At 40.2% G+C, this 23,925-nt stretch overlaps 1 protein-coding gene across 3 annotated transcripts in view; it reads left to right on the top strand.

Annotated features, from left to right (window-relative positions):
• KIF1B (kinesin family member 1B) overlaps positions 1-23,925 on the top strand; it is a 188,810-nt gene that overhangs the window by 132,316 nt on the left and 32,569 nt on the right. For all 3 annotated transcript variants that reach the window (XM_036747919.1, XM_036747917.1, XM_036747918.1), the window contains 8 exons: positions 7,918-8,003; positions 8,581-8,710; positions 8,882-9,044; positions 16,183-16,273; positions 17,357-17,475; positions 18,134-18,189; positions 20,480-20,588; positions 23,086-23,152. In XM_036747919.1, the coding sequence (XP_036603814.1) occupies positions 7,918-8,003; positions 8,581-8,710; positions 8,882-9,044; positions 16,183-16,273; positions 17,357-17,475; positions 18,134-18,189; positions 20,480-20,588; positions 23,086-23,152 (821 nt within the window). The remainder of the gene's footprint in view (positions 1-7,917; positions 8,004-8,580; positions 8,711-8,881; positions 9,045-16,182; positions 16,274-17,356; positions 17,476-18,133; positions 18,190-20,479; positions 20,589-23,085; positions 23,153-23,925) is intronic.

Raw genomic sequence — 23,925 nt, 5'->3', positions numbered from 1 at the left:
TTACATGAAGATTTTTATTAGGAATGTAACCATTAGGAATGTAACATAGAGAAGCTAAAGCTAAATGGAAGGATGGTCTACAGGTTATCCTCATGGATGAGTAAATAATGGAGTTGTCTTCCTCCTGTGTCTAGATAAGCAAGAACAGTTATTTCATAGGATACTTACCTGTCTGACTTGTAGTGTTCATGGTGAGCACAAGCAGACACACTACCGATGAGTAATTACAGCTTATGTATCAACATTTGTTGTAGAGATTAAAGTGGAGAAAGTATAAGAACCCAATAAAGCCCTCCGAGGTGGTGCAGTGGATAGAGCACTAGGAATGGAGTCAGGAAGACCTGAGTTCAAATCCAGACACTTACTAGCTATGTGACCCTGGGCAAGTCACTTAACCCCATTTGCCTCAGTTTGTTCATCTATAAAATGATCTAGAGGAGGAAATAGCAAACCACTCTAGTATCTTTGCCAAGAAAACCCCAAATGAGAGTCAGACAAAACTGAAACAACTGAACAACAACAAAGCCCTCCAAAGCACTTCACTGTATATTTTAATACGTTTAGTTTGAAGGTAGCACTGCGGAAAACATTTTAAGATGCCAGAAAAAATGATTTGGCACTTAAAAAAAAAGAAAGATGATAAAGGGTTTATGAATTATTCAGAAGCCTTGTACATATATATTCTGAATACTTTTTTTCAGTAAGAAAGCTGGAAAGGCATTGGATAGTGGGAAACACCAAAAAAACTTGACAAAAGTTGCAGTTGAACATTTCTTGATAGGCAACAACTTGTGATCAATGTGAGAGCCATTTTCAGAGTCAGCTTTGTGTGCATTTGGATTATCAGCTAGTTAGAGCAAAGGTCATCTTCAGTGCCTGGTTAGAATAAAGAACAAAAATGAGACCATACTGCATATAATTACAACTGTTCCCACTTAACCACTAGCTCTTGACTCTGGAAAAAAAGGAAACATTTAGTAGTAAAGGTAAGGGCATGGGGGAAATGATTCTACAGACGGCTTAGAATGAGACTCAATTAAGGCCAACCATCTGGAAAGTATTTCTAGATGGAGCTGGAAGGGTGGCAACAAAGAGACGCAAAATGGGAGAGCTTTGTCAGATTTATAATGACCTATTCTCACCGTTGATAATAGTGGTACCAGACAATTATAGTGTACTAATCTGCTCAGCTGCTACCATTCTACAGTGTAGTAAAGTAATTAAACCATAGAAATAGCGTTCTCTATGAGGAAGTGAAAGCACAATAGCCTTTGCTTAGGATTATAAAGTCTTCTGAAGGAAAGTAAAGACCTTAACGATACAGGTGGTAGTGTTTTCATCACTTACTAATGGTTAAAGGAACAGGCTTCAAAGCAGAAAGGCATATTTGGGGTATTAATGGCTGCTTCTCCATTGCCCCCCAAAGAGAAGGTTTTAGAATGAGATTTAGATTTCTGGACCCTAGCTTATTATATAAGAATGATGAGAAGTATTTACCTGGAATCTAAGTAGAAGGTCCTTAAACTTGAAAAGGATGGAGAAGACAGACAGACAGACAGACAGACAGACACACGTACACACGTACACATGTGCATGCCCCTGCCTTATAGAGTAGCTACAGTAAGCTTCTCTCCATCTATTTCCTCCATGCCTCCTCAGGGTCCTACTGAACCTGACAGCTGGCTGCCTAAATCCACTAATAATTTATGTCATCTTCAATCTACTGGCTACCTTTTTATTCTTCCCCTAATTGAATCTTCCAAACCTTTTCCTTCCTCCAGCCTCCTGCATCTCTCCCTCCCCAGTTCTTTCTTTGCAGAGAATCCTGCTTTTTTGTTTTCTGAGACAATAGAGGCTTTTCCACAAGGCGCTTCCTCTTCTCTTCTATTCTACAACATAAAACCTCTTGAAATCATTACTGGTGAAAGATGGTTCATCCTTTCACCAAGGCCTCTACTTTTATATTTGATCCTATTCCTTCCCATACCTTCGGCACATTGCTTCTATAATCATTTTCCCCCCCTCTCTTCAAGCCTCAGTCTTTCTATACAAAGCATGCAAACATATCCAAGTCTCCTCAAATGAACTTCATTTGACCCTACCATTCCATCCAATGAGCTTGACTTTGATTCTTGGTACAATTATAAAACCTATTATAAAATGTTGGTTAATAGATAGCTAGAAAAGAAAGTGATGATCATGAAGAGCCAACAAAGCTGCATTAAAATAGATTATGCCAGCGTAACTTCATTTCCATTTTTGGCAAAGTTACTAGGTTGGTAAATTTATTGTTAAGTGTTGGTAAATATTTTTCGTTCAGTCATTTCAGTCCTGTTTGACTCTTCATGACCACATTTGGGTTTTTCTTGACAGAGATATTGGAGTGGTTTGCTATTTCCTTCTCCACCTCATTTTATAGATGAGGAAATAAGGCAGATAGGATTAAGTGACTTGCCCAGGGTCATATAGATTATAAATTTCTGAGACCAGATTTGAACTCAGGAAGATATGTCTTCTTGACTCGAGGCCCAGCCCTGTCTCCACGGCACCACCTAGCTGCTCAGTGCATAGATATAGCTTACCTAGATTTTAGTCAAATATTTGATCTAGTCCCTTATACTAGTCTTGTGGACAAATTGGAGATAAATGAATTGAATGATAGTGCTATTAGGTAGATCCAGAAGCGGTTTGATGGCAAAACCCGAAGAGTTGTCATTAATGATTCAGCATCACCTTTGGAAGTAAGCCTTCAATGGAGTGACCCAGTGATCCGTTTCAGCTGGCTGACATTTCATAAGATGAAATTTAATAAGGATCAGTGTAAAGTCTTACACTTGGGGCTCAAAAAAATCAACTTCACAAGTTAAAGGTGAGGGAATTATGCTTATATAGCAGTTTGTCTAAAAAAAAGATCTGAGGGTTTTGATAGACTACAAATTTATTATGAGTCACAAGTGTGATATGGTAGCTGAGAAAGCTACATGATCTCAGGTGGCATTAAAAGAGGCATGATATTCACACTGGATCAAGGAGATGATTGATAGTCCCTCTGTCCTTTGCTCTAATCAGACAACATGAGAGGCATTCAGTTCTGGGAGCTATATTTTAGGAAGATCAGTGACAATATGGATGATCTTCAGAATAGAGCATCCAGATGCTGAAATTTCTCAACCTCACATCATATGAGGTTTGAAGGAACTAGGCATAATTGAACTTGGCAAAGACAAGACTTAGTAGAAAGATATAGCTTTCTCTGAGTATTTGAAGGGCTAAGTTGAAGAGGGATTGAATTTGTTCTGCTTGGTCCCAGAACATACAATTTGGAGAAATGGGTAAAATTACAGAGGTAGATTTAGACTTGACATAAGAAAAAACTTGGTAATAATTAGGGCTATCCGTAAATGAAATGGGCTGCCTTAGACATAGTAAATCTCTACTTTCCAGAGACTTTCAAACAGAAAGTTGAAAGATTACTTGTATATGTCATAGAGGGAATTCTCTACCTAGAGGTAGACAACCTCTAAGTTCTCTTCTAGTTCTCCAATTTTCTTGTTTTGTCAGAAATTGAGGTTACAAAATGAAATCTGGCTAACTCTCATATATAGCTAACTTACAATTGATCATTACATCTGGATAAATAATGAATGTTGTCTAGTCTATGGCAACCAATTGAGTAGACCAGTGGTCTCCAAACTTTTAAAATCATGAATCCCATATAGTACAGTTTTTGAGCATCTAGAGGGAAGCATTGTCATGCTAGAAAGGGTACCTGCACAGCTACTGCTGTGGGGGTCTCGGTGACAGCTTAGTTATAACTAACCTGAGGGACTGGTACCTGGGCAGGAGGAAGGAGGTTCAGAACTTCGTAGCATGTGAGGGGAATAAAGGTTGTGAGTGTTGACCTATAATGGGGAAAGAGTAGGTGTAGTTTATTGAAGACAATGCATAATGGTATTTCACAGGGGGTGGGCAACCCATCATCCCACACTCTGGCTGATCACTCACCCCTTCAAGTCATGCCATGGCCCCCCTCTTTATAGACTATCCAGTGAGTTCATCCATACCTGGTAGGTATAGGATCATTGAATCTGTGTCTGCAAGGAACCCGAGAGATCATCTAGTTTAAACACCTCAATTTGTAGGTGAGGAAACTCAGATCCAGAAAGAATAAACAACTTGACCAAAGTCAAACAGGTAATAAGTAGCCGACCACTATTTAAGCAGTGGGCCTCAGACTTTAAAATCAGTGCTCCTCCCTATTTTGAAATGGCACTGCTTTGCAATGAGCTGAGTCCAGATTTTGATAGGTAGAAAAGAAGGGAAAAGGGCTAAATCACAGGTGGGAAATGGCAGTGTGTTTGATCCCAAGGTACTTCCCATATTTTTAATATCATTCTGCTAGTGGTGATATATAGCAGTCACTTACATATAGAAGGCACCTAATAAATGTTTATGGAATTGAAGCATGGAACAGTACAGCCTCAAAAGAATCACAACTTTGGGTGACCCAGAGATCACTGGAAAAATGTACAGTGCTTGTGTATAGCTTGCTGCATATTACCAATGAGTGGAGTAAAAAAGTGTGGAGTAAAAAAAAACAACAACAACAAAACTCAAAGGCACACCTGATCGGACGAGGAAGTAAGCGAGTGCGATGGGTGGGCAGCCAGGTTATTGCACTGACCTTCACGAAATGGTAAAAGATGTAGAGGAGGGCCTCAAGGAGAGTACATCAGACAACTCTTCTATGGACATTCTTGGAAAGATGTGGCAAAAGCCACAGAATAGGAATATGTAGAAGGGTTGCAATGTGGGCAGGTGTTGTACATGCTCACATTGATGAGATCACAAATCCATTAAATATAAATCAGTTCCTTACTGTTTGCTTCCTCACTGCTTTCTTAAAAACTACAAGTTGATTCTAGACAGTAGCTGCCGCTATTCTGGAATAAGTGGATAAAGGAATTTCCCTTGACATTATATGGCCAACTTATACAATCCCCATAGAGGATTTCTTTACTGTTAAAATAACATCACCCTACTTATTCAGAAATGTTGAATTATTTTTCAGGGCTTTTTAAAAAAATTATCATTATTCTCGTATGAGCCAAAGAGTTTCAAGCTTTCCAGCTTATTGGCTACCCCTTTGAAAGGAACTCATCAAGGCATCACTGTTTGGCATTTCTCCATAATCTGTCCTTCCTAGTGCCTGAGAAATCAGCCAAGACATTTCCTGTAATTCTCTACCTTCGGACCAGTAGCCCATCTCTTCCTGGTCTGGTTTGTTCATTATTCGTACACAGCAGGAAAGAGAAAGGGAATAGGCATTTACATAGCACCTACTATTTGCCAGGTACCATGCTTAGTGATTTTTACAACTGTTATCTCATTTGAGCCTCACAGCAACTCTAGGAAGTAGGTGCTATTAATATCTCCATTTTACAGATGAGGAAACTGAGGCAGACAGGCTAAATGGCTTGTCCAGGGTCAAACAGCTAGTAAGTGTCTGAGGGCAGATTTGAACTCAGGTCTGTACACTGTGCCGCCTAGCTATATTTACACAGCATTCAATCTCAATTATTTTTTTCCATTTTACAATGTTGTAGTCATTTATATGTCCTTGGTTCTTTTTGCTTCTCTTTGCCTCAGTTCACACAAGTCTGCCCATGTTTCTCTGTTTTTTTCTATTCATCGTTTTTTAATTAATTTGTTTATTTTAGTTTACATTCATTTCCACAAGATTTTGAGTTCCAAATTTTCTCCCCATTTCTCCCCTCCCCCCAATGCCAAGATGGCATGCATTCTGATTACCCTTTCCCCCAGTCTGCCCTCCCTTCTATCACCCCACCCCTTTTCCCCTTCCCACTTACTTTCTTGTAGGGCAAGATAGATTTCTATAACCCATTGCCTGTATATCTTATTTCCCAGTTGCATGGAAAAGCAATTTTTAACATTTGAAGGTTGCCAAGGCAATAAAGTGGCAAAGCTGGGATTTTGGGCTTGAGCCTGGGCCTTCCAAATCCAAATCCAGCAGACCTTCAGCCACATAATATTGACTCTTTGGTCCTTGAGTGATTAAGAATTCTTCCTTTGTATAATTTGTTTTGCTTTGTTTATTTATCACAAGAGAGGGTTTTTATTTGGATGGAAGGATGGGAAGAGTCGAGGTAGCCACATAACTCTAGTGGATAGAGTACAGATTTAGGGTCCTGAAGGCCTGAATTCAAATGCTGCCTCAGTCACTTAAGTAGCTGTGTGACCCTGAACAAGTTAACCTCTCTTGAGTTTCATTTCATAAGAAATGAGAGGGTTAAACTAGGGGGCCTTTTGGCTCCTTTCCAATTTTAAATCTATGAGATCTATGATGAAAATAAAAGAGAAAAGAAAAGAAATTAAGCACTTTTAAAATACACAGGCTGTTTGTCTGGCAATGTTCTTACTACCACATTAAACTTCATATGTTTCTTAAAAAGCTGTATTTTTAATTCATGATTTCACATACAACCTTCTTTTCTAGCCTTCTTATACATGAAAATAATTCTCTTTTCTGGGAGAATCTTCTAATTAATTTTTTAAAAAGAGGGAACAAAGAGAATTCCCCTCACCTTACCCGTAGCTGTGAAAGGTCCCCAATCTGATTGAGATCAACATCTTAGACAGTGTGCCACAAATTCAAAATACATAAACCACCCTAAATATACTCAAGATTCACAAAGCTTGACAAGCTACAAAATCCAGCTAAGTCAAAGATGATTTTAACGGGAATCAATGCAAAGTCTTACACAAATTCAAAAAAGAAATTATCTGTGAAAGTCCAAGATGCAGGAGACATAGCTAGACAGCAGTTGTTCTGGAAAAGATCTTTGGGGGTCTTAGTGGACTTGTAAGCTTCATATGAATCAACAGTATGATATATCAGCCAAGAAAGTTAATGCCACGTATGCTGTGCTGGAAAGGCTTCCAAGGCTAGAGAACTTAATTAGGTTCTGCTGTACTTGGCCCTGGTCAGACCTTGTCTGGAGTAATGTCTTCGCTTCAGGGTGCCACATTGTAGGAAGGCAGAAAATATCTAGGGCAGGGTGGCTAGGGTGGGGGTGGGCCTTCAGGTCCTATTGGAGGAGAACTGGTCAATTGACTGAGGTAACTGGGGATGTTGAGCCTGGAGAAGAGCAGACTTTGGCAGAGTGAGGGTGGGAGATCACCTTCAAGGCTGAAATATGGGCAAGTGGAAATTGGAAAGAGCCACATTTAAACTTTTGGTTTCAGGAAAAATTTCACAGGAATTAGAATAATTCCAAAGTGGAATAAGCTGCCTCAAGAGGTGATGGGATTCCTGTCATGTACAGTCTGTCATTCAAGCGTTATATGAAGCTACACCTGGTTGTTACTCCACTAAAGCAGCTTATTTTATTGGCAGTTGTTTCTAAATCTGGGGAAAATGCTAACATGTTTGGTAAAATGTGAAACATTTCTGTCGTGTGTTTCATAAAAGGTAAAGCAGTTAGTTGCTTTATGGGAGGTGTTAAGTGGTGTCCTACCGATCTACAGTATTTATTATATCAAGAATGTACAATAGGACTGATTTAAGAGTCATAGTTCTTTTGAAATTGGTCTAACATAAGCAAAGGAAAATTCAACCTATTTGTATGATTGCATTTTTTGTTTTTTTCTAGTCTTGTTTGGACAAATGGATTAAAATGACTGGATTGAATTGTCCTACTCGTGTTGTTCCATCTCTTCCCCTCGATAGAGCTTCTTTAGTACTGTCTGGTTTTCAGAATCTCAAATGACAAGACTGTTTGACAGTCTAATAGATATCACTCACTTTTGGCCCAAGTTTTCAGTCTTAGCTGAGCCTTACTTTGATTTTAGACTTAGTTTATAATGTTGGGTTTTTTCTTTTTTTTATCTGAATAGCTGATGAAGAAGCTCCTGATTATGGCTCTGGGATTCGGCAGTCAGGAACAGCTAAAATATCTTTCGATAATGAATATTTTAATCAGGTAAGGCTTCAAATAAAATAGGAAGATTTGAAGTGGGGGGTGGGGGGAGAGTGGAAGAAAGATATGGAGAGAAAATTCTAGAAGTTGGATCAAAAATTCCGCACTACTAGTAACTACAGAACAGCTTGTATAGTCAATTCCTAGGAAGTTGTCAGCAAATTTTCATTTACTGTTACCAGCAATTGTTATTAGCTTGGCGTTGTTAAACCAGTGCTGGTTCCAACCCTGGTCAGTCTGCCTCCTTTTTCCATATCCTCCTCAGACTGGGGAGAGCCATTTATCTTTTACTGTCATTTTTTGTTTCAGATGGTTTTAAATGTATAACTTCTAGGTACTTTTTTAAAGAAATTATTTTTATTTTGAATTTTATATTTTAAAAAGTCATTGAATGTTACAACAAAACTATTTAAATTTTAAAATGTGTTTAAATATTTAAATAAGGACTTTTATAATTTCTTTCTAAGCTCCTTAATTTTACATTTTAAAATCCTGGTCCTTTTCTTGAGACATAATGAAAAATTCAAAGAAACCAGTATCGGCATGCTAGATCATATGTGACCCCTTGTCTTGTTTTCAGAGTGATTTTTCTTCAGTTGCGATGACCCGCTCTGGATTGTCCCTTGAGGAACTAAGGATTGTGGAGGGGCAGGGTCAGAGTTCTGACATCATTACTCCTCCAGAAGAAATCATTCGAGGGAATGAACCAGGTAAGTAAACAGAAGATGAGATGGTGAGGAAAGGGTGTTTCTAATCCCTGTGTGGAAAGGTAAGCAGTTCCCTAAGCTGCCTTGGAGCAGGGTCAGAGGTCCTGACTTTGCCTTCCTGAAGGAAAGTCGTGCATAATCTCAGCCACACACTTGTCATTTGTTCCTCTCTAGACTTAAAGTCAGGCACTTTGCTGGATGGGAAAATGGTGATGGAAGGGTTTCCCGAGGAGGTTGGAGACCATCTGAAGCTGGGCAGTGCTTTCACTTTCCGTGTGACGGTATTGCAGGCCAGTGGGATCCTCCCAGAGTATGCAGACATCTTCTGCCAATTCAAGTAAGCAAAGCTGGTGGGCTTTTTCCTCTCAGGACTGAGAGAAGAACAAGAAATTTAAGATTAATAGAATAGAATTAAGTTGTTAGTATAATTTTGTTCATCGTGTAAGGATTCGAATACATTGTCTGTTCAGCATTAATGTTTTAGTAGCTAAACAGTTAACCTTTGTCAGAAGTATAGAACTCGATCGGTTAGGAGGTTATTGCTAATTGTACCTAGCACTTTTCATGGTGGAGTCTGAAAGCTGTGAACCGTGCGTAGCTGCTATTGATAGCTATTTATTCCTTTACGCTAAATAGCAAATTCTGTATGAGACAGTGTCTGCAATTTAAAGTAGAGGAGATGATCCATAAGTAGTGCATCAGCACTATGTGGAGTGAAGAGCAAGAGGGCCACTGCTTCTCGCTTTCATTCAACAGGAGAGTGGCTCTAAAACATTTTTTTAAAAATCATATGTCCCACACTCAGTTCTCCTGCTCTCCAGTGACATTCTTTCATCATACTACTACCTTATTCAGTCCCCATCCCTTTTCTCTTTAGGGGGAGGAAAAAACCCTACAGTAAAAAAGCTGTCTGGCCCCCCATAACCATTGGTGTTATACAAAGTATTCCACAAGTCTTAGTGCCCAGGCAGCTTGATAGAGTGGCTAGGTAGTTGGACTGGAAACCAAGAAGACCTGAGTTCAGATCCTGCCTCTGACACGTATGGGCTGTGTGACCCTGGGTAAATCACTTCACCTTTTAGTGCTCTGGACAATTATCTAAGACTACAAGATGCAGAGGAGGTGCCAAACTGGAAGAAGGAATTCATTATCTTTCCTTCAAAACCCTCCCTTCTTCCTAACTTCCCTAATATTGTTAAGGCTATCACTGTCCTCTCTGTCACCCAGGCTTGCAACCTAGGTGTCATCCTTGACACTTCACTCCATCACCCCCACATACCCACTCTGTTGCCGAATGTTACCAATTTTACCTTTCTTCTCCTATATACCCTCTTCTCTCTTCTGACACTGCTGCCACCACACTGGTATAGGCCTTTATCACCTCATGCCAGTACAACTACAACAGCCTCCTTAAGGCCTCTTCCCATTGCAGCTCATCTTTTCCAACTGATCTTCATAAAATGAAGGCCCAACCACATGACTGTTCTTCTCCTCCCCTGTCTCATTCAGTAAACTCCAGGATCAAAGAGAAAATCCTGTTTGGCTTTCAGAGCCCTTCATAAGCTGGCCCTTTCCTACTTTCCCCATCTTTTTACAGCTTATTCCCTTCTATAATATTGTAGTGCTGGCTTTCTTGCTATTATTCACACATTATACTCCATCTCCCTGACTCCAGGAATTTCCACTTGCGTCCTCCGTTCCTGGAATTCTCTTTCTTCTCCTCTCTACCTCTTGACTCTCCTGGTTTCCTTCAAGTCTCAGCTGCAGTCCCACCTCCTACAAGAAGCCTTTCCCAGCCCTCCTTTATGCCAGGGCCTTCCCTTTGAGCTTACCTCCAATTTACCCTGCATATATCTTCTTTGTACGTAGTTGTTTGCATGTTGTCTCCCCCATTAGATAGGAGCTTTTTTAGAGCAGGGACTGTTCTCTTGTTTTTCTTTGCATTCCCTTTGCTACCAGCTGGGCCACTAGTAAGCATACTGGCACACAATAAGTACTAAATATATGCTTGTTGACTTGGAAGTTCTTTATACAAATCAACCCACAGGTCCAGTTCCTGTCCCTTAAAAACTAGGAGAGTATAGGATTCAAGCTTGGGGCTGACATATGCAACCCATAGTTTGTCATTGCTACCACTTAATAGCTGTTTTGAGCTCAGGCATCGCAGACATTCCATCCCTTCATCACTGTGTCCGTCTTTGGTGGTCCCTGCCTCCAGGACAGTTTGAGAAACAGTGCTTCAGGCTCATGGTGGGGTCTCAGCTCCATACTAAACTAAGTTTGAATGCATAGTATCAGGAATACTTACTGTAGCTTGTTAATGGTGAAATACCTCCTGCCCAATATCATTCAGCTATGTACTTTGTATTAGCTGGTATCACCAGAGCTAAGATGAGGTTGGATGGGACATAAAAATCTGTCCTTCAGAACTGTCCAGTCTTATTCAAGTCAGACCAATGAGAACTTTGAAGGAAAAAAAAGACCTTTTATTAGTTGATGTTGACGTGATGACTGAAGTTGTATTAACATTTTCATCTCTGTCCCTTTAACTCTGAAAAAAAGGCCAGCATCTCCTGGTGACTCTGAATTCTAGGGATATTAAATTCTGAGAAAGAAGGAAGGAGGAAGGAAACGAGCTTAACTAATGGGGTTACAAATACAAGAAAAACGAAAAACAGGCCCTGCCATCAAAGAGCTTACATTCTAATGGAGAAACGAAAACATAGAAAAAGGGATGAGAGTCAAGATACCTGATGGGGAACAGGGAGCATTATAACTGTGAAGTCTAGGAGTCAAATGGAGGCTCTAACACATAGAGGATATGAGGATGACTCTTAAACCTATTACTAGTGCCTCATCACCCCACAACTCCCACTTCTCTCTCCCCTCCTAGTCCCTCCCCCAGAGAGGCAGACCACAATGGGCGGTGGAGGGGAGGGAGTCCATGATACATACAGACAATCAGCTGGCTTCTGAAAAACTGAGACCCTGACTCCTTTAGGAAAATTTGAGTTCTTTTAACATACCAGGCAGGTTTCCAGGTGCAGGCTCACCATCTCTTTGGAGAAGATGGAGTTTGTTGGAGGTATCCACATCCCTACACATAACTGAGACTTGGATCCAAGCAAGCAGACAACAATTGGGTGGTATATGCTACCTGTGTGTCTGTTCCTGGCAAGGTGCTTATATTTCTGACCCAGATGCAGATCCTCTTGAGTCGTAACTGACAGTTCTTTAGACTTTAAGGATTTCAAAGCACTTGACATGCGTGATCTCCTTTGAGCCTCACAACAAACCCAGAGAGGCAGGTGCTGTTATTACTCCTGTTTTGCGGAGGGGAAACTGAGGCTCAGCAAGATGAAGGAGCTGTCCAGGGTCATACAACTCATGAGCGTGTAAAGCAGCATTTCAACCCGTACCCTTTAACTCCAGAGGCAGGATATATTTGCAGCTTGACCAGTGGGGTAGAACAGATATAGTCCTGGAGTAGTGGTCAGTGTTCAAATAGAACTTCCAACATTCGACATTTTTTTGGGTTATTATTCCCAGCTCACTTTATCTATGAATATGGCTATCTAATAATAAGAATGGAGGCAGTTTCAAGATCGCAGAGTAGCAGGAAGAAGTACATCGCCGCATTTCCACAAAGATCTAAAAAAGGCATTAGACCAAATGGGGAAATCCAAGAAAAAATTACTAATGACAGGATGTGGCCAGGAGCAAGCCACGTGCGGAGCCTTCCACAACCCAGAGACTGAAAGAGGGTTGAGACTGGGCACCAGGACAGAAAGAGATCCCAGGGAATTCCTGAACTAGGACAAGGTACTAGGGTACCAAGGACATGGGTGCCATCTACAACCTTTATTGCCCTCTATCCAATTCTGGGTCACAGACCCAGGACAGACTAAAAGGAGGGGACCTGCATTTAAGGAGTGGCAGAAAGGAGCCATTATAGTGTCGGTCAGTAGGCCCTAGCTGTGTAACAAGTGCACAAGTCAACAGTATCAGTGTGGCTATGATCCCAGGAGCAGAGCAGGAGTTTAGTTCTAGACTCCAACCCAGGCTGAAGCCTGCAGAGTCCCAGACCAAAGGGGAGCCAGCAGTTCAGTCCCTCAACCTATAAAGCCTCCCAGTGACGGAGTCCAGCAGTACTCTGCTAGCACTTTCAACCAGAAATAATCAGCATGCCCAAACCTGGGTCAAGAAGTTGAAGAGCTCAAACCAAGAGGTCAGTGAACAGACTTTACCCCAGGTCACTTCTCTTTGAGAGCCCTGGAAGTTTTTAGGTCCTCAGCTTAAGCTGTGAAAGCAACAGAAAAATGTAAGAGGACAGAAACTCAGTTCAGACATTCCCCCCAGAAGTGTGTACAACCCAGCCCTAAAACAAAGTTCAAAGTCAAGTAGTAGGCTAGAAGGAGTTCCTCTCCCCCCCCCAAAAAAAGAATCCCACCATGAAAAGCTATTGTGGTGATATGGATGCTCAAACCACAAAACCAGGTAAAGAGAATAACTTAAAAACATCTTAATGACTTAAAAACATTTACATGCAAAGCTTCAGAGAAAAATGCAGCTCTAAGCAGAATTCCTGGAAGGAAGAAAACTACCTAAAAATGCCAGGGGGTGGGGTCAGAGCTACATAAGAAAAATATGAAAAGAGAATAAACATCAACAAAACGGTTTGGTACTGGCAGAGAAACAGAAGCAAATGAGTACAGTAACCTACTAATTGATAAACTCCAAAATTCCAGCTTTGAGGCAAGAACTCATTATTCAACAAAAACTGTTGAGAAAACTGGAAAGTAGTTTGACAGAAACTACATATAGAACAACATCTCACACAGTGTACCATGATAAACTCAAAACAAGTTCACAATTTAGACAAAAAGGGTGACATAATAGATTTATGGATAAGTAAAGAGTTCACGGCCAAACAAGAGATAGAGAAGTTCACAGGAGGTTACATGGACAGTTTTGGTTATATAAAATTAAATTTTTTGCACAAATAAAATCCGTGCAGCTAAAATTAGGAATCAGAAAATCAGGGAAAAGTACAGCAAGTGTCTCTAATAAAGGATTCATTTGTTAGATATAACAATTCAGTGCAATAAGTATTTATTAAGCGCCTATAATGTGCCAGGCACTGTGCTAAGGGCTGGGGACACAAAAAAAGGCAAAAGACAGTCCCTGCCCTCAAGGAGCTTACAAATAGGGGACTGAGTCAAATTTACAAGAAAAAGAGCCATTCCCCAACTGAGAAATGGTCAAAGCATATGAACAGGCAGTTTTTAGAGGAAGAAATCCAAGCTACCAATAGCTATATGAACAAAATGTTCTATATCACTAATAGAGAAATGCAAATTAAAGAAACTGAGGCCCTGCCTCACACTTATCAGACTCTCAAAGTTGACAAAAATGGGGCATGACACATGCTACAAGGGATGTCAGAAAATAGATACACTGTGAGCAGAGCTGTGAATTAGTCCAACCATTCTGGAAAACAATTTGGATGGATGCCCCAAAAGGAATGAAACTGTACATGCCCTTTAAACCAGCAATGCCACTACTAAATCTATATCCCAAAGAGATCAAGAAAATAGGAGAAGGACCCATATGTCCAAAAATACTTTTGGCAGCTCTTTTTGTGGTAGCAGAGAGTTAGAACCTCAGCGGGTGCCCGTCAGTTGGGGAATGGGTCCGTAAATTATGGCATATGAATGTGGTAGAATACTATTGTGCTGTAAAATGGAGGAGATGATTTCGTGTAAAACTAGGAAGACTTGTATGAACTGATGCATAGTTAAGTGAGCAGAACCAGGAGAACAATTTGTACAATAATAACCATATTCTAAAGATGACATTGAAAGACTTGAGAACTCTGAGCAACACAATGACTAATCATAATTCCAGAAAATTCATGATGAAATGCAGCCCACCTCCTGAGAGATAGGATGGAGTCAGGTGCAGATTGAGATACCATTTTTTCTTTCTTTTTTTTACATGCCTAATGTGGGAATTTGTTTTGCTAGACTATGCATGTTTGTATTGGGTTTTGTTTTTCCTGCTTTCTAAATGGGGCGGGAGTGGAGAGAAAGGTGCCGAAAAGAAAATGAAATTGAGATAAAAATAAAATAATGTTAATGATCTGGTATATGATTTATGTATGGACCAGTCTCATACATTATAGTCATTGTGTACTTGCTGATATAGTGGAAATGATATGGAACAATCGAGTGCTGTCAGTGGGACTCCATGATCCACACCAGTGGCAAGTGCAGTCAGTATTTATCAAGTACCTACCATATACCTGGAACTTTATAAGACATAGCTAAGAAGGAGAAAAAGAGAATAAAGAAAGTATAGCGGAATAAAAATGAGAGAAACAATAGGAAGGTCTTCTTTATATGGCAAAAAGTAATAGTGAGACACAGATTTTTCACCAATATTTTGTATCTCTTGTGTTAAAAATTACTGCTTTCGATGTTCAAAAAAAAAAAGTTTTTGCCTGCAACTAGGAAATAAGATACACAGGCAATGGGGCATAGAAATTTATTTTGCCCTACAAGAAAATAAGGGAAAAGGGGATGGGAGGGGAGTGGGGTGACAGAAGGGAGGGCTGACTGGGGAACAGGACAACCAGAATATATGCCATCTTGGAGTGGGCGGGAGGGTAGAAATGGGGAGAAAATTTGTAATTCAAACTCTTGTGAAAATTGATGCTGAAAACTGTATTAAATAAATTAAAATTTAAAAAATTAAGCTAAAAATTACTGCTTTCCTCGAGACCATGAAACTGATCTGCAAAACGAATGTTTTTAAATCCCTTCTCCTCTGGATCTGACTTTTACTCACTTTGCTTTTCTGTGTTCTCTTAATGGATATTACATCTTTTGTCTGAGAATAGTTCATGTACTGACTACTATTTTCTTCTCTGCCATTTTTATTCCCAGTTTCCCCTTAGCAATAGAATTTTCATTGTCTGTAAATGTAAAGAGTACTTACTGTTAGTCTCAACAGTCCACTCTCAATGGTTGCTCTATATAAGCTATCTCCAGGCAAATAGCTGCTACTGACAGACCATAGTACATTTCGTAGCATTTTAAGCCCTTGCAGACATATTTTATAGGAAATGATTTCATGATTTTCTAAATAATGATTATAGTACCAGGATGAGGCCATTCAGTTCTCTACTTCACCCAACTCCACCCCCAAGGAATTTTTCAGATCCACATGCTACTGAGTGACTGAGCCCCAGAACAGTTTCTGGAAGTTAGCTTTAAAGAATATTGAGTAGTTTGGGTGTTAATTTCAATAATACTCTCATTTATGCTGTCTTGGTCTTCATATATATATATATATATATATATATATATATATATTTAAACATGTATAGTAGTAAATTTGTAAATAGTATCCACTTTTGGATTTCTGTATTTTTCCACACGTTACTGAAAGCTCTGTTTGTTTTATTCATTTAGCTTCTTACATCGTCATGATGAAGCATTCTCTACTGAACCCCTAAAAAACAACGGCAGGGGAAGTCCTCTCGGCTTTTATCACGTTCAAAATGTAAGCGATACGTTAAATTCCTTAGAGTTTGGCTAAGAATGGGTAGTACTGTATGGTTTCCATTCAGCTTTCCCAGACCAAGGGAAGATTAACTCAAAGATGAGGTGCGTTGCTGCCCAAGAAGGAGAAAGGGAGTATAGAGTAGAGAAGATGGAGGGAACCACCTAAAGTGGTGATGTAACCTTCAGTGCCAAGAGTAAGCATGTCCTGTACAAATTTCAGTGAGTCATCTTAGTGAACAATATGTATGTGTGTGTGTATGATTGGGTGGTAGCAGGGGCTAATGAAATCTTCCATTAGTTTGGGCTTATTATATCATTTGTCAATTACTGTCTTCCCCCCAGAAAAATATGGGTGTGTTAAATAAGCATTATATTGAGGTGACCGTATCCTCAGTTAAATTCTAAGCCATTAACCTCAGTGTCAACTTGCACATAGTAAAAATGACTCTCACAACCTTAAGTCTTTTGTGTTTTCTGGATTTCAGGGTTCTATTTCCCGATGACATAACTAACCCCTTAGACTGTGTGGCTCCAGGCTACACTCTATTGTCTGACTGACTAGAATAGTGATAACACAGAACATATGGGGAAGCCCCTCTGGAGCACAGGAGCTTGCTTGCCTCTCTCCAGTGGATCAGTCACACTAACAGCCATCATTGCCATCTGGGAGAGCCTGTTGAGCAGAACACAGTGGAAGTAAAGTCTCACACCAGAGGGTGCCACACCTCACATACTAATTCTAAGACAGCTCAATGGGAGGACAAGCACTAGACTGGCTATCAAGACCTGACTTCTAGTCCTGGAATTTTAACTACCCAGCCCTGGCTCTCAGCCTTCTCCTTTGTGATAGGAAGGAGGAAGGTGGACCATATATAGAATGTAAATTCTAACTGACACACATAAGGAAATCCAGAAGAGAGATTGGAACATTTTTGTGGAGGTACTTGGTACTGTGCTCGCATGTACTCTTTGCTTAGGGAATGTTGAGCTAATACTTTGAACTCAAATCTCAGCTAAGAAAAAAGCCTTTTTTGTTGGTCTTTTCACTTCTCTCACTTGGTTTTTTTTCCCCCTTTGCTAGATTGCAGTGGAGGTAACGGAATCCTTTGTGGACTACATCAAGACCAAGCCTATAGTATTTGAAGTTTTTGGGCATTACCAGCAACACCCTCTTCATGTTCAGGGACAGGAGCTTCACAGGTTTGGACCAAATGAGTCAAGAGGAGTTTTTTTTTTTTAGTTTTCTTCTCAGGAAAAAAAAAAAGACCATTATAGGGACATAAGGCAAATACTATCCCAGCCACCCTATATTTCCCCATGTTCGCTAAAGTTACTGGCTTTGCAGAGGCTTTACCAAAGGTCCACTTTCTGAGGACATTTTAAGATTGGCTCAGATGACTGTAGAAAGAGGCTTCACCAGAGATGGGCCACTCTGTTATGCTTCAGATTAGCTACAAGTCAAAAAGTTAGCTGGAAAAGATCTCTTGAAGCACAAACTCCAAGAAACAATACTGAATAGTTAATTTTTTCCCCTTAAGACATTTAAACTGGTGAATGAAAAAAATATATAGGAACTGGTGTGTGGTAGAGTAATGGTGTTGATGATAGAATAATGTTTTAATCAAGACAAAATTAACTAGAAAATTCTCACTGTCCATTTTTAGCTGAGACGTACGAAAGAATCATCAAAAAGTTTTTAAGTTAGCATTTTAATGTAATAGAGATGAGGTCTAGCATCTCCAATACTGAGACGAAAACCTGAAAGATTTACTTAAAGAGAGAGTAAAATGGTGGTGGCCTAAGTCCCCAAACCTTTTCTCAGTCCGTAGGAAATCAGACTTAATTCTTTTCTTTACAGTCCTCCTCAACCATCCCGGCGGTTCTTCCCTCCACCCATGCCGCTGTCCAAACCAGGTGAGAATTCAGTCATCTGTGTGTCTGTATATGTCCTTCATTCTGAACAGCTTTTGCGTGTGATACAATCTGATTTCCACTCTTCTAAATTACTTAACTTTAAATTTTCTGGAGAAAGCAGCTATCTCCTCAGCTTCTGAACCAGAACAATAAGTGGGAAGAGTTAAGATTTTATCCCCTAGACAGCAGAGTCCCATTGACCAGCTGAACCACTCTTGTGTGCTTCCTAAGCATTTTCCAAATCTTGGTAATCCACCTGTCTCTCCTCCTTGTAACTGTCCATTTCCTTGCCCTAACCCAATCCCCACTCCCCAGCTCCCTGCATGTTTTTAGCTGCCTTGGAATGATTCAGAACTTTTCTTTGCATAATCAAGTTATTCTGCATGTTCAATTATCTTTTTTTCTTTTTATTTCCTTCCTTTTCCCACACTGTCATCCCTCTAATTCCCAACCCACTTTCTTCTCCTTCCTCCTTCTCTGTACCCTATTTCTTCATCCTCTCACCAGACCATGAGAGAAAGATTGAACTGATTCGATATCTCATGTCTGGCTATGTGAATGTTCATGTGCTGGACGTATTTTCTGAGCACGCCAATGCCCTTGCATCTTCTGCCATCACCAGCTTCCAGGATGGGGCTGACCCGCTACCGCCTTTTCTCTTTTTGCCTGTCCCTGGCTGCCAGAACAAGAGGGTGCCTAAACAAGATGGTTAGTGACCAAACCATTTCCACCTTAGATGTAGAACCTTCCTAAGACATTGGTTTTGTGTGGATGAAGCACAGGTGTTTCTGTCCTCTTTGGATACTGCAAATTTAACACACAGTTCATTTAGTCAGGAAGTCCCAAAACATAGCTTTGAAAAAGGTATTGGGAAGCCCTTCTTGGTTTGTTGTCACAGAAGGAGAGGCTGCTGGGTTTCTTAGACCTCAGAAGCTGTATACTTCAAGGCGGTTTTCATTTCAAAGTTCCGTATGTAGAAGTAATTCTGAATTAAGGCTTCTTTTTCTTTCTTGCCTAGCACCATCAGCTTAAATAAGTTGAGTTTGGTAAGGGCACAGATTTTAGGAGAAGGAGTAGAATTCCTCCATGGCTTCCAGAAGAATTTGAAGATAAAAGTCTTGGGTTTGAATCCTCTCTTGTCATTTTCTACCCACATGACCTTGAGGAAATCATTCAGTTTTCTGGGCCTAAGTTTTCTCATATTTAAACTGGAAAGGTTGGAATGATGGCCTGCTAAGAGTCTTACTATTTCTACGAGTACACTATCGTCTCTTTAGTTCAAGTTTATATTTAACATAGTATTTCAAAATTATAACTTTTGGGGAATGGAAATTCTTAGCAAAAAATTAGTATCCTGGCTAATTTTTTCATGCAAACATTTCAGAGTTAGTTGAGGTGTGAAATTTAAATCTTAAGTAAATACATAAAATAACTTTTGTAATCTTGTATCTGGAGGTACAGACACTACACATCGATTAGGAAAGATCTTTGTGTAAATGGAGATTTCAGACTTGAATCATTTTCTCAGAAATATAGAAAAAAAGGAACTTTATTATAATTCATGCTTTGTAAACTATAAAATATGGTTCTCTAGAGTAGGGGTCAGCATACTACTGCTTATGACCCAGTCTGGCTTCCTCCTGTTCTTGTACAGCTCAGCATCTAAGAATATCTTTTTATAGTTTAAGTAAAATTTTATTGTATTTTAAAATGTAAAAACCACTCTTAGCTTTTGGGCCTTACAAAAACAGGTGGTGGGCTCTTTGGCCATAGTTTGCCAACCCCTACTCTAGAATTTTTGGTTCTGTGCTATACTCTTAGTCTCATAAAGATGCTTTTGAAGCAAATTGTAGAAAAGATTTTGTTTAAATTTGAAATCTTCCCACAAAGACACCTAAGCATTTAATGCAATTTGTATTACTTTCATCCTGTGATATCTAGATGTATCTGATTCAGACATGCAAACTGTACCGTGCCATGTCATGTACCCTTCTTTTAGGGCATGACTGTAATAGAGATACAGACCACAAATGCAATATACTGTTTGAGGACCTACCTACCATTTACCCATTTACCTCATTCTCTAGATAAGAGGGAAAAATTATATTTATTCTCTATGTTCTCTGGCTTCTACCTTCTAGTTTTCTGGCCCTAAATCACTTTCCTGGCTTTTGTGGCAATTACCAAAGTGACCTAAGTGTCAAAGACTGCTTTTTGAACACCATGCATTTCTAGTAAGTGGCTTTGAGCAAGCATTCTTTGATGTTTTTTCATTTTTTTCTTCATAAAGTGCCAGCAACAAAGTTGAACACTATGAGCAAAACCAGCTTGGGCCAGAGTATGAGCAAATATGACCTTCTTGTTTGGTTTGAGATCAGTGAACTGGAACCTACAGGAGAGTAAGTCCATCTTAATATGTTTCTCGGTAAAGAAAAGGGCTTGGAAAGGAAGAGCTGTGGTACGTGGGAGGGGTGTGTGTGTGTATGTGCACACTTACGTGTGTGTGGCCGCTAGGGCCACAGCTAAGACCTGCCTTACCTGTGTGACCCTGACAAGTCAGTTCATCTCTGTCTGCCTCAGTTTCTTCAAGTAGAAAATGAGGCTAATAATAGCACCTCCCTCTGAGGGTCGTGGAGCAGATCACAGGATAATATTTGTAAAGCCCTTAGCACCGTCCCTGGTGCGTAGTAAGCTCTGTAGAAATGCCAGTTGGTGTTGGTGCTGTTGTTATTCTGTGTACCTTGTTCTTTAGGTTCAACTTTCTGAATCCCTGTCATCACAGTTATGAGCTGAACTGGTCATTTCAGCATTGCGTCACCAGTCAGGGGTTCACATCACAGAACTTTCTAGCCACAAGTGTGCCTTAGTATCTTTCATTGTTATCAGATGGCAGAAGGGACTGATGGAACCAGCCTGAGAGGCAACATGGCATAGTGGTTAGAACCCTGGACGTGGAGCCAGGAAGGCCTGAGCTCACATCTCCCCTCACATACTGACTGTCTGCATGACTCTGGACAAGTCGCTTCCCCTTTCTGGGCCTTAATGTCCTTGTCTGTGAAATGGAATGTGGACTCCAGAATGTCTCAGACCCTTCCAGCTGTAGAGCTACAGTCCCGTTAACCTCATTGTACTTTGTCATGTAGGCATGTTGTCCTACTCTCCTCCCACTGACTGGGTTTCATCGGGAGCAAAGAGAAGAGGAGATTATTCCACAGAAAGTTTTCAGGAATTTCGGATAGTTTCTGAACGATAGGGTCCTCCCCTGGATCAAGAAAACAGATCCAAGCAAGTGATGAATGTGAATATTGAATAAAGCTGTGTCTAAAATGTTTCTGCAAACTAGTATCTATATCACAGAGGACGGCACTCTAAAATGTAGCAAAAATTGAAGGGAAATTGTAAGCTTAAAATTTTGATTCTATAGTTTTGTGTATAATCTTAACCATTTTTGAACTCCTAGTACATTAGTGCAGTGGTGTTGCTTTCAAATAGAAATGAGGGCCACTCAACTAAGGATCCCTACTGGCCACATGTTCACTTTGAAAACCACATATTAACATTATCTCTGTTCTGTTGTACTTTTGTTGTATTTTGTTAAACATTTCCCTTTTACATGTCAGTCTGGTTTGGGGGCCATACTGGGTAGTGTACAGGCCACCATGCACCCGTTAACTGCATGTTTGACACCTCTGCATTAAGGCACTATGCCAAATAGTGGATTGAGTGACTAAGAATCTGATGATGAGGTTCATGTGAAGGATTTGACTTTAATAAGAGGCTGATCTGTAATACAGTTATTGTTTACATTCTTGGGAAAGGTGATTCATTTAAGTAACAAAGCAAATAACCCTCTGATGAATTCTAGGGCCAGTGTAAACAGGTGCTGTTGAGAAGCAGGATATAGTGGCAGTCATTAGATGCCGGTGGCAAAACTCCAAGAGATTTAGAGTCTACAACATGGGGCTGAATTTAATGAGATGAAACTTAATGGGACACATGTAAGTCTCGTACTTGGATTCAGAAGAGCAACTTCATAAGTGCAAGATCAAGGAGAGATGGAAATTGCCTACAATCGCAAGATGGCAGTTTGTCTGAAAATAATCTGGAAATTTGAGTAAGCTCTAAGCTTGATATGAGTCATCAGTGTGATTTGTCCTCCAGAAGCTAATGCAAACTTGCATTAAAAGAAGTCTCATGTCCACGATGGGGGACGTGTCTTCTTCTCTGGTCAGACCACATTCAGAGTATTGGACTGTTTTGGGTGCCACATTCGAGGAAGGGCATTGGTAAATTGAAAAGCCTCAGAGGTAGGGCAGCCAAGATAGTGACTGTCCTCAAGGTCATGCCAGGAGAATTGCCTGAAGGAGCTGGGGAAATTTAGCCTGGAAAAGAGGAGATGGGAGATAATAGCTGGAGGGGCATATGAAGGAGCTGGGGGTGTTTAGCTTTTAGAAAAGTAAAGTTATAAGGGACAGGATAACTTCCTTCAAGTATTTTAAGGCTTCTCACATGGAAGAGGGATGAGATTTGTTCTATTTATCCCAGAAGTAGAATTAGTAATAATATATGGAAGGTTGGGAGAAGATTTTGCCTTTATGTTAGAAGACGCTTCCAAGCTATCTGCTTGTGAAATGAGCTGACCCAGCAGGGATCAGATTCCCTGTCCCTGGATGTCTTCAAATAAATGTGAGGTGACCACATGTTGAGAATGCTCTAAAGGGAATTGTTTTTCAGGTATTGGTTGGATTAAATGACCTGAGTTCTTTTCAACTGTCAGATTCTGTGGTTTTGTGTTTCTATGCTGGTATAATCAGTAAGGTCTTGAGAAGGTCGGTACTCATTTGTTTAGCTAGATTGGTGATCCTAACTCCTTTTTTTGTGCCAATGTTTCTGCAGGTATATCCCAGCTGTGGTTGATCACACTGCAGGCCTTCCCTGTCAAGGAACATTTCTGCTTCACCAGGTACTAATAAAGGAGAAGGGGCTTGGGAGCAAGCATTGAAATTGTTGAGTAAAAGAAGCATTTTTTGTCTAATGTTCCCTCTCCCCTTCATGACAGATTTCTTCATAGGTAGTGGGGCAGAGAGGGATAATAGGATTCCTGTAACTTTTTTCATAAATTTGACTTTTGAATTTTTCCTCTCGCTGCTTTGCTATGTGTCCTTGTTATTTTAAAGATGATTTGAAGAAATTTGTTAATAACAACTTCTGGGTACGTTGCTGCACACCTGTAGCCCTTGCTACTGTTTGGAAGTTCTGAGCAGCAAGGCCATCTGATGTCCTCAGGTGTCCAGCATCAGTAGTCAAGGATCACCAGTCGGCCCAAGGAAAGATAAGCTGGCCCTCATGGGACAAAAGAACAGGCTAAAGCTGTGCCGATTAGTATTGAAACTGTGGCCACTGTGCTTCCAGACTAAGGAGATAGGGAGCAGCGTCTCAAAAAGAGTTACAACTTTATGTGAGCTTTTTAAAGTTTGCACAGCATTTAGATACATTGTATCTCCGTAATAATACATTAAGCAGCTAGGTAGTACAGTTCCCACGAAGTTTGTACAGCTTTCATGTTGTAATGTTTAAAGAAATTTTGCACTACACTCTGTATTCTGTAAATGGAGAAAGAAGTAGGAATGAAGATTTTTCAGCTCAAACATCCTCCCATGAGGATGCTCTCAGGCCCATTCTGGGAGGGAGGAAGCTCAGTTAGAATGGATCTGTTTCCCAGCTGGTATCTCATTT

The sequence above is a fragment of the Trichosurus vulpecula genome, chromosome 2, assembly GCF_011100635.1.
Source record: "Trichosurus vulpecula isolate mTriVul1 chromosome 2, mTriVul1.pri, whole genome shotgun sequence".
Classification (NCBI taxonomy): Eukaryota; Metazoa; Chordata; class Mammalia; order Diprotodontia; family Phalangeridae; genus Trichosurus; species Trichosurus vulpecula.
This window is presented reverse-complemented; position numbering and strand designations above follow the sequence as displayed.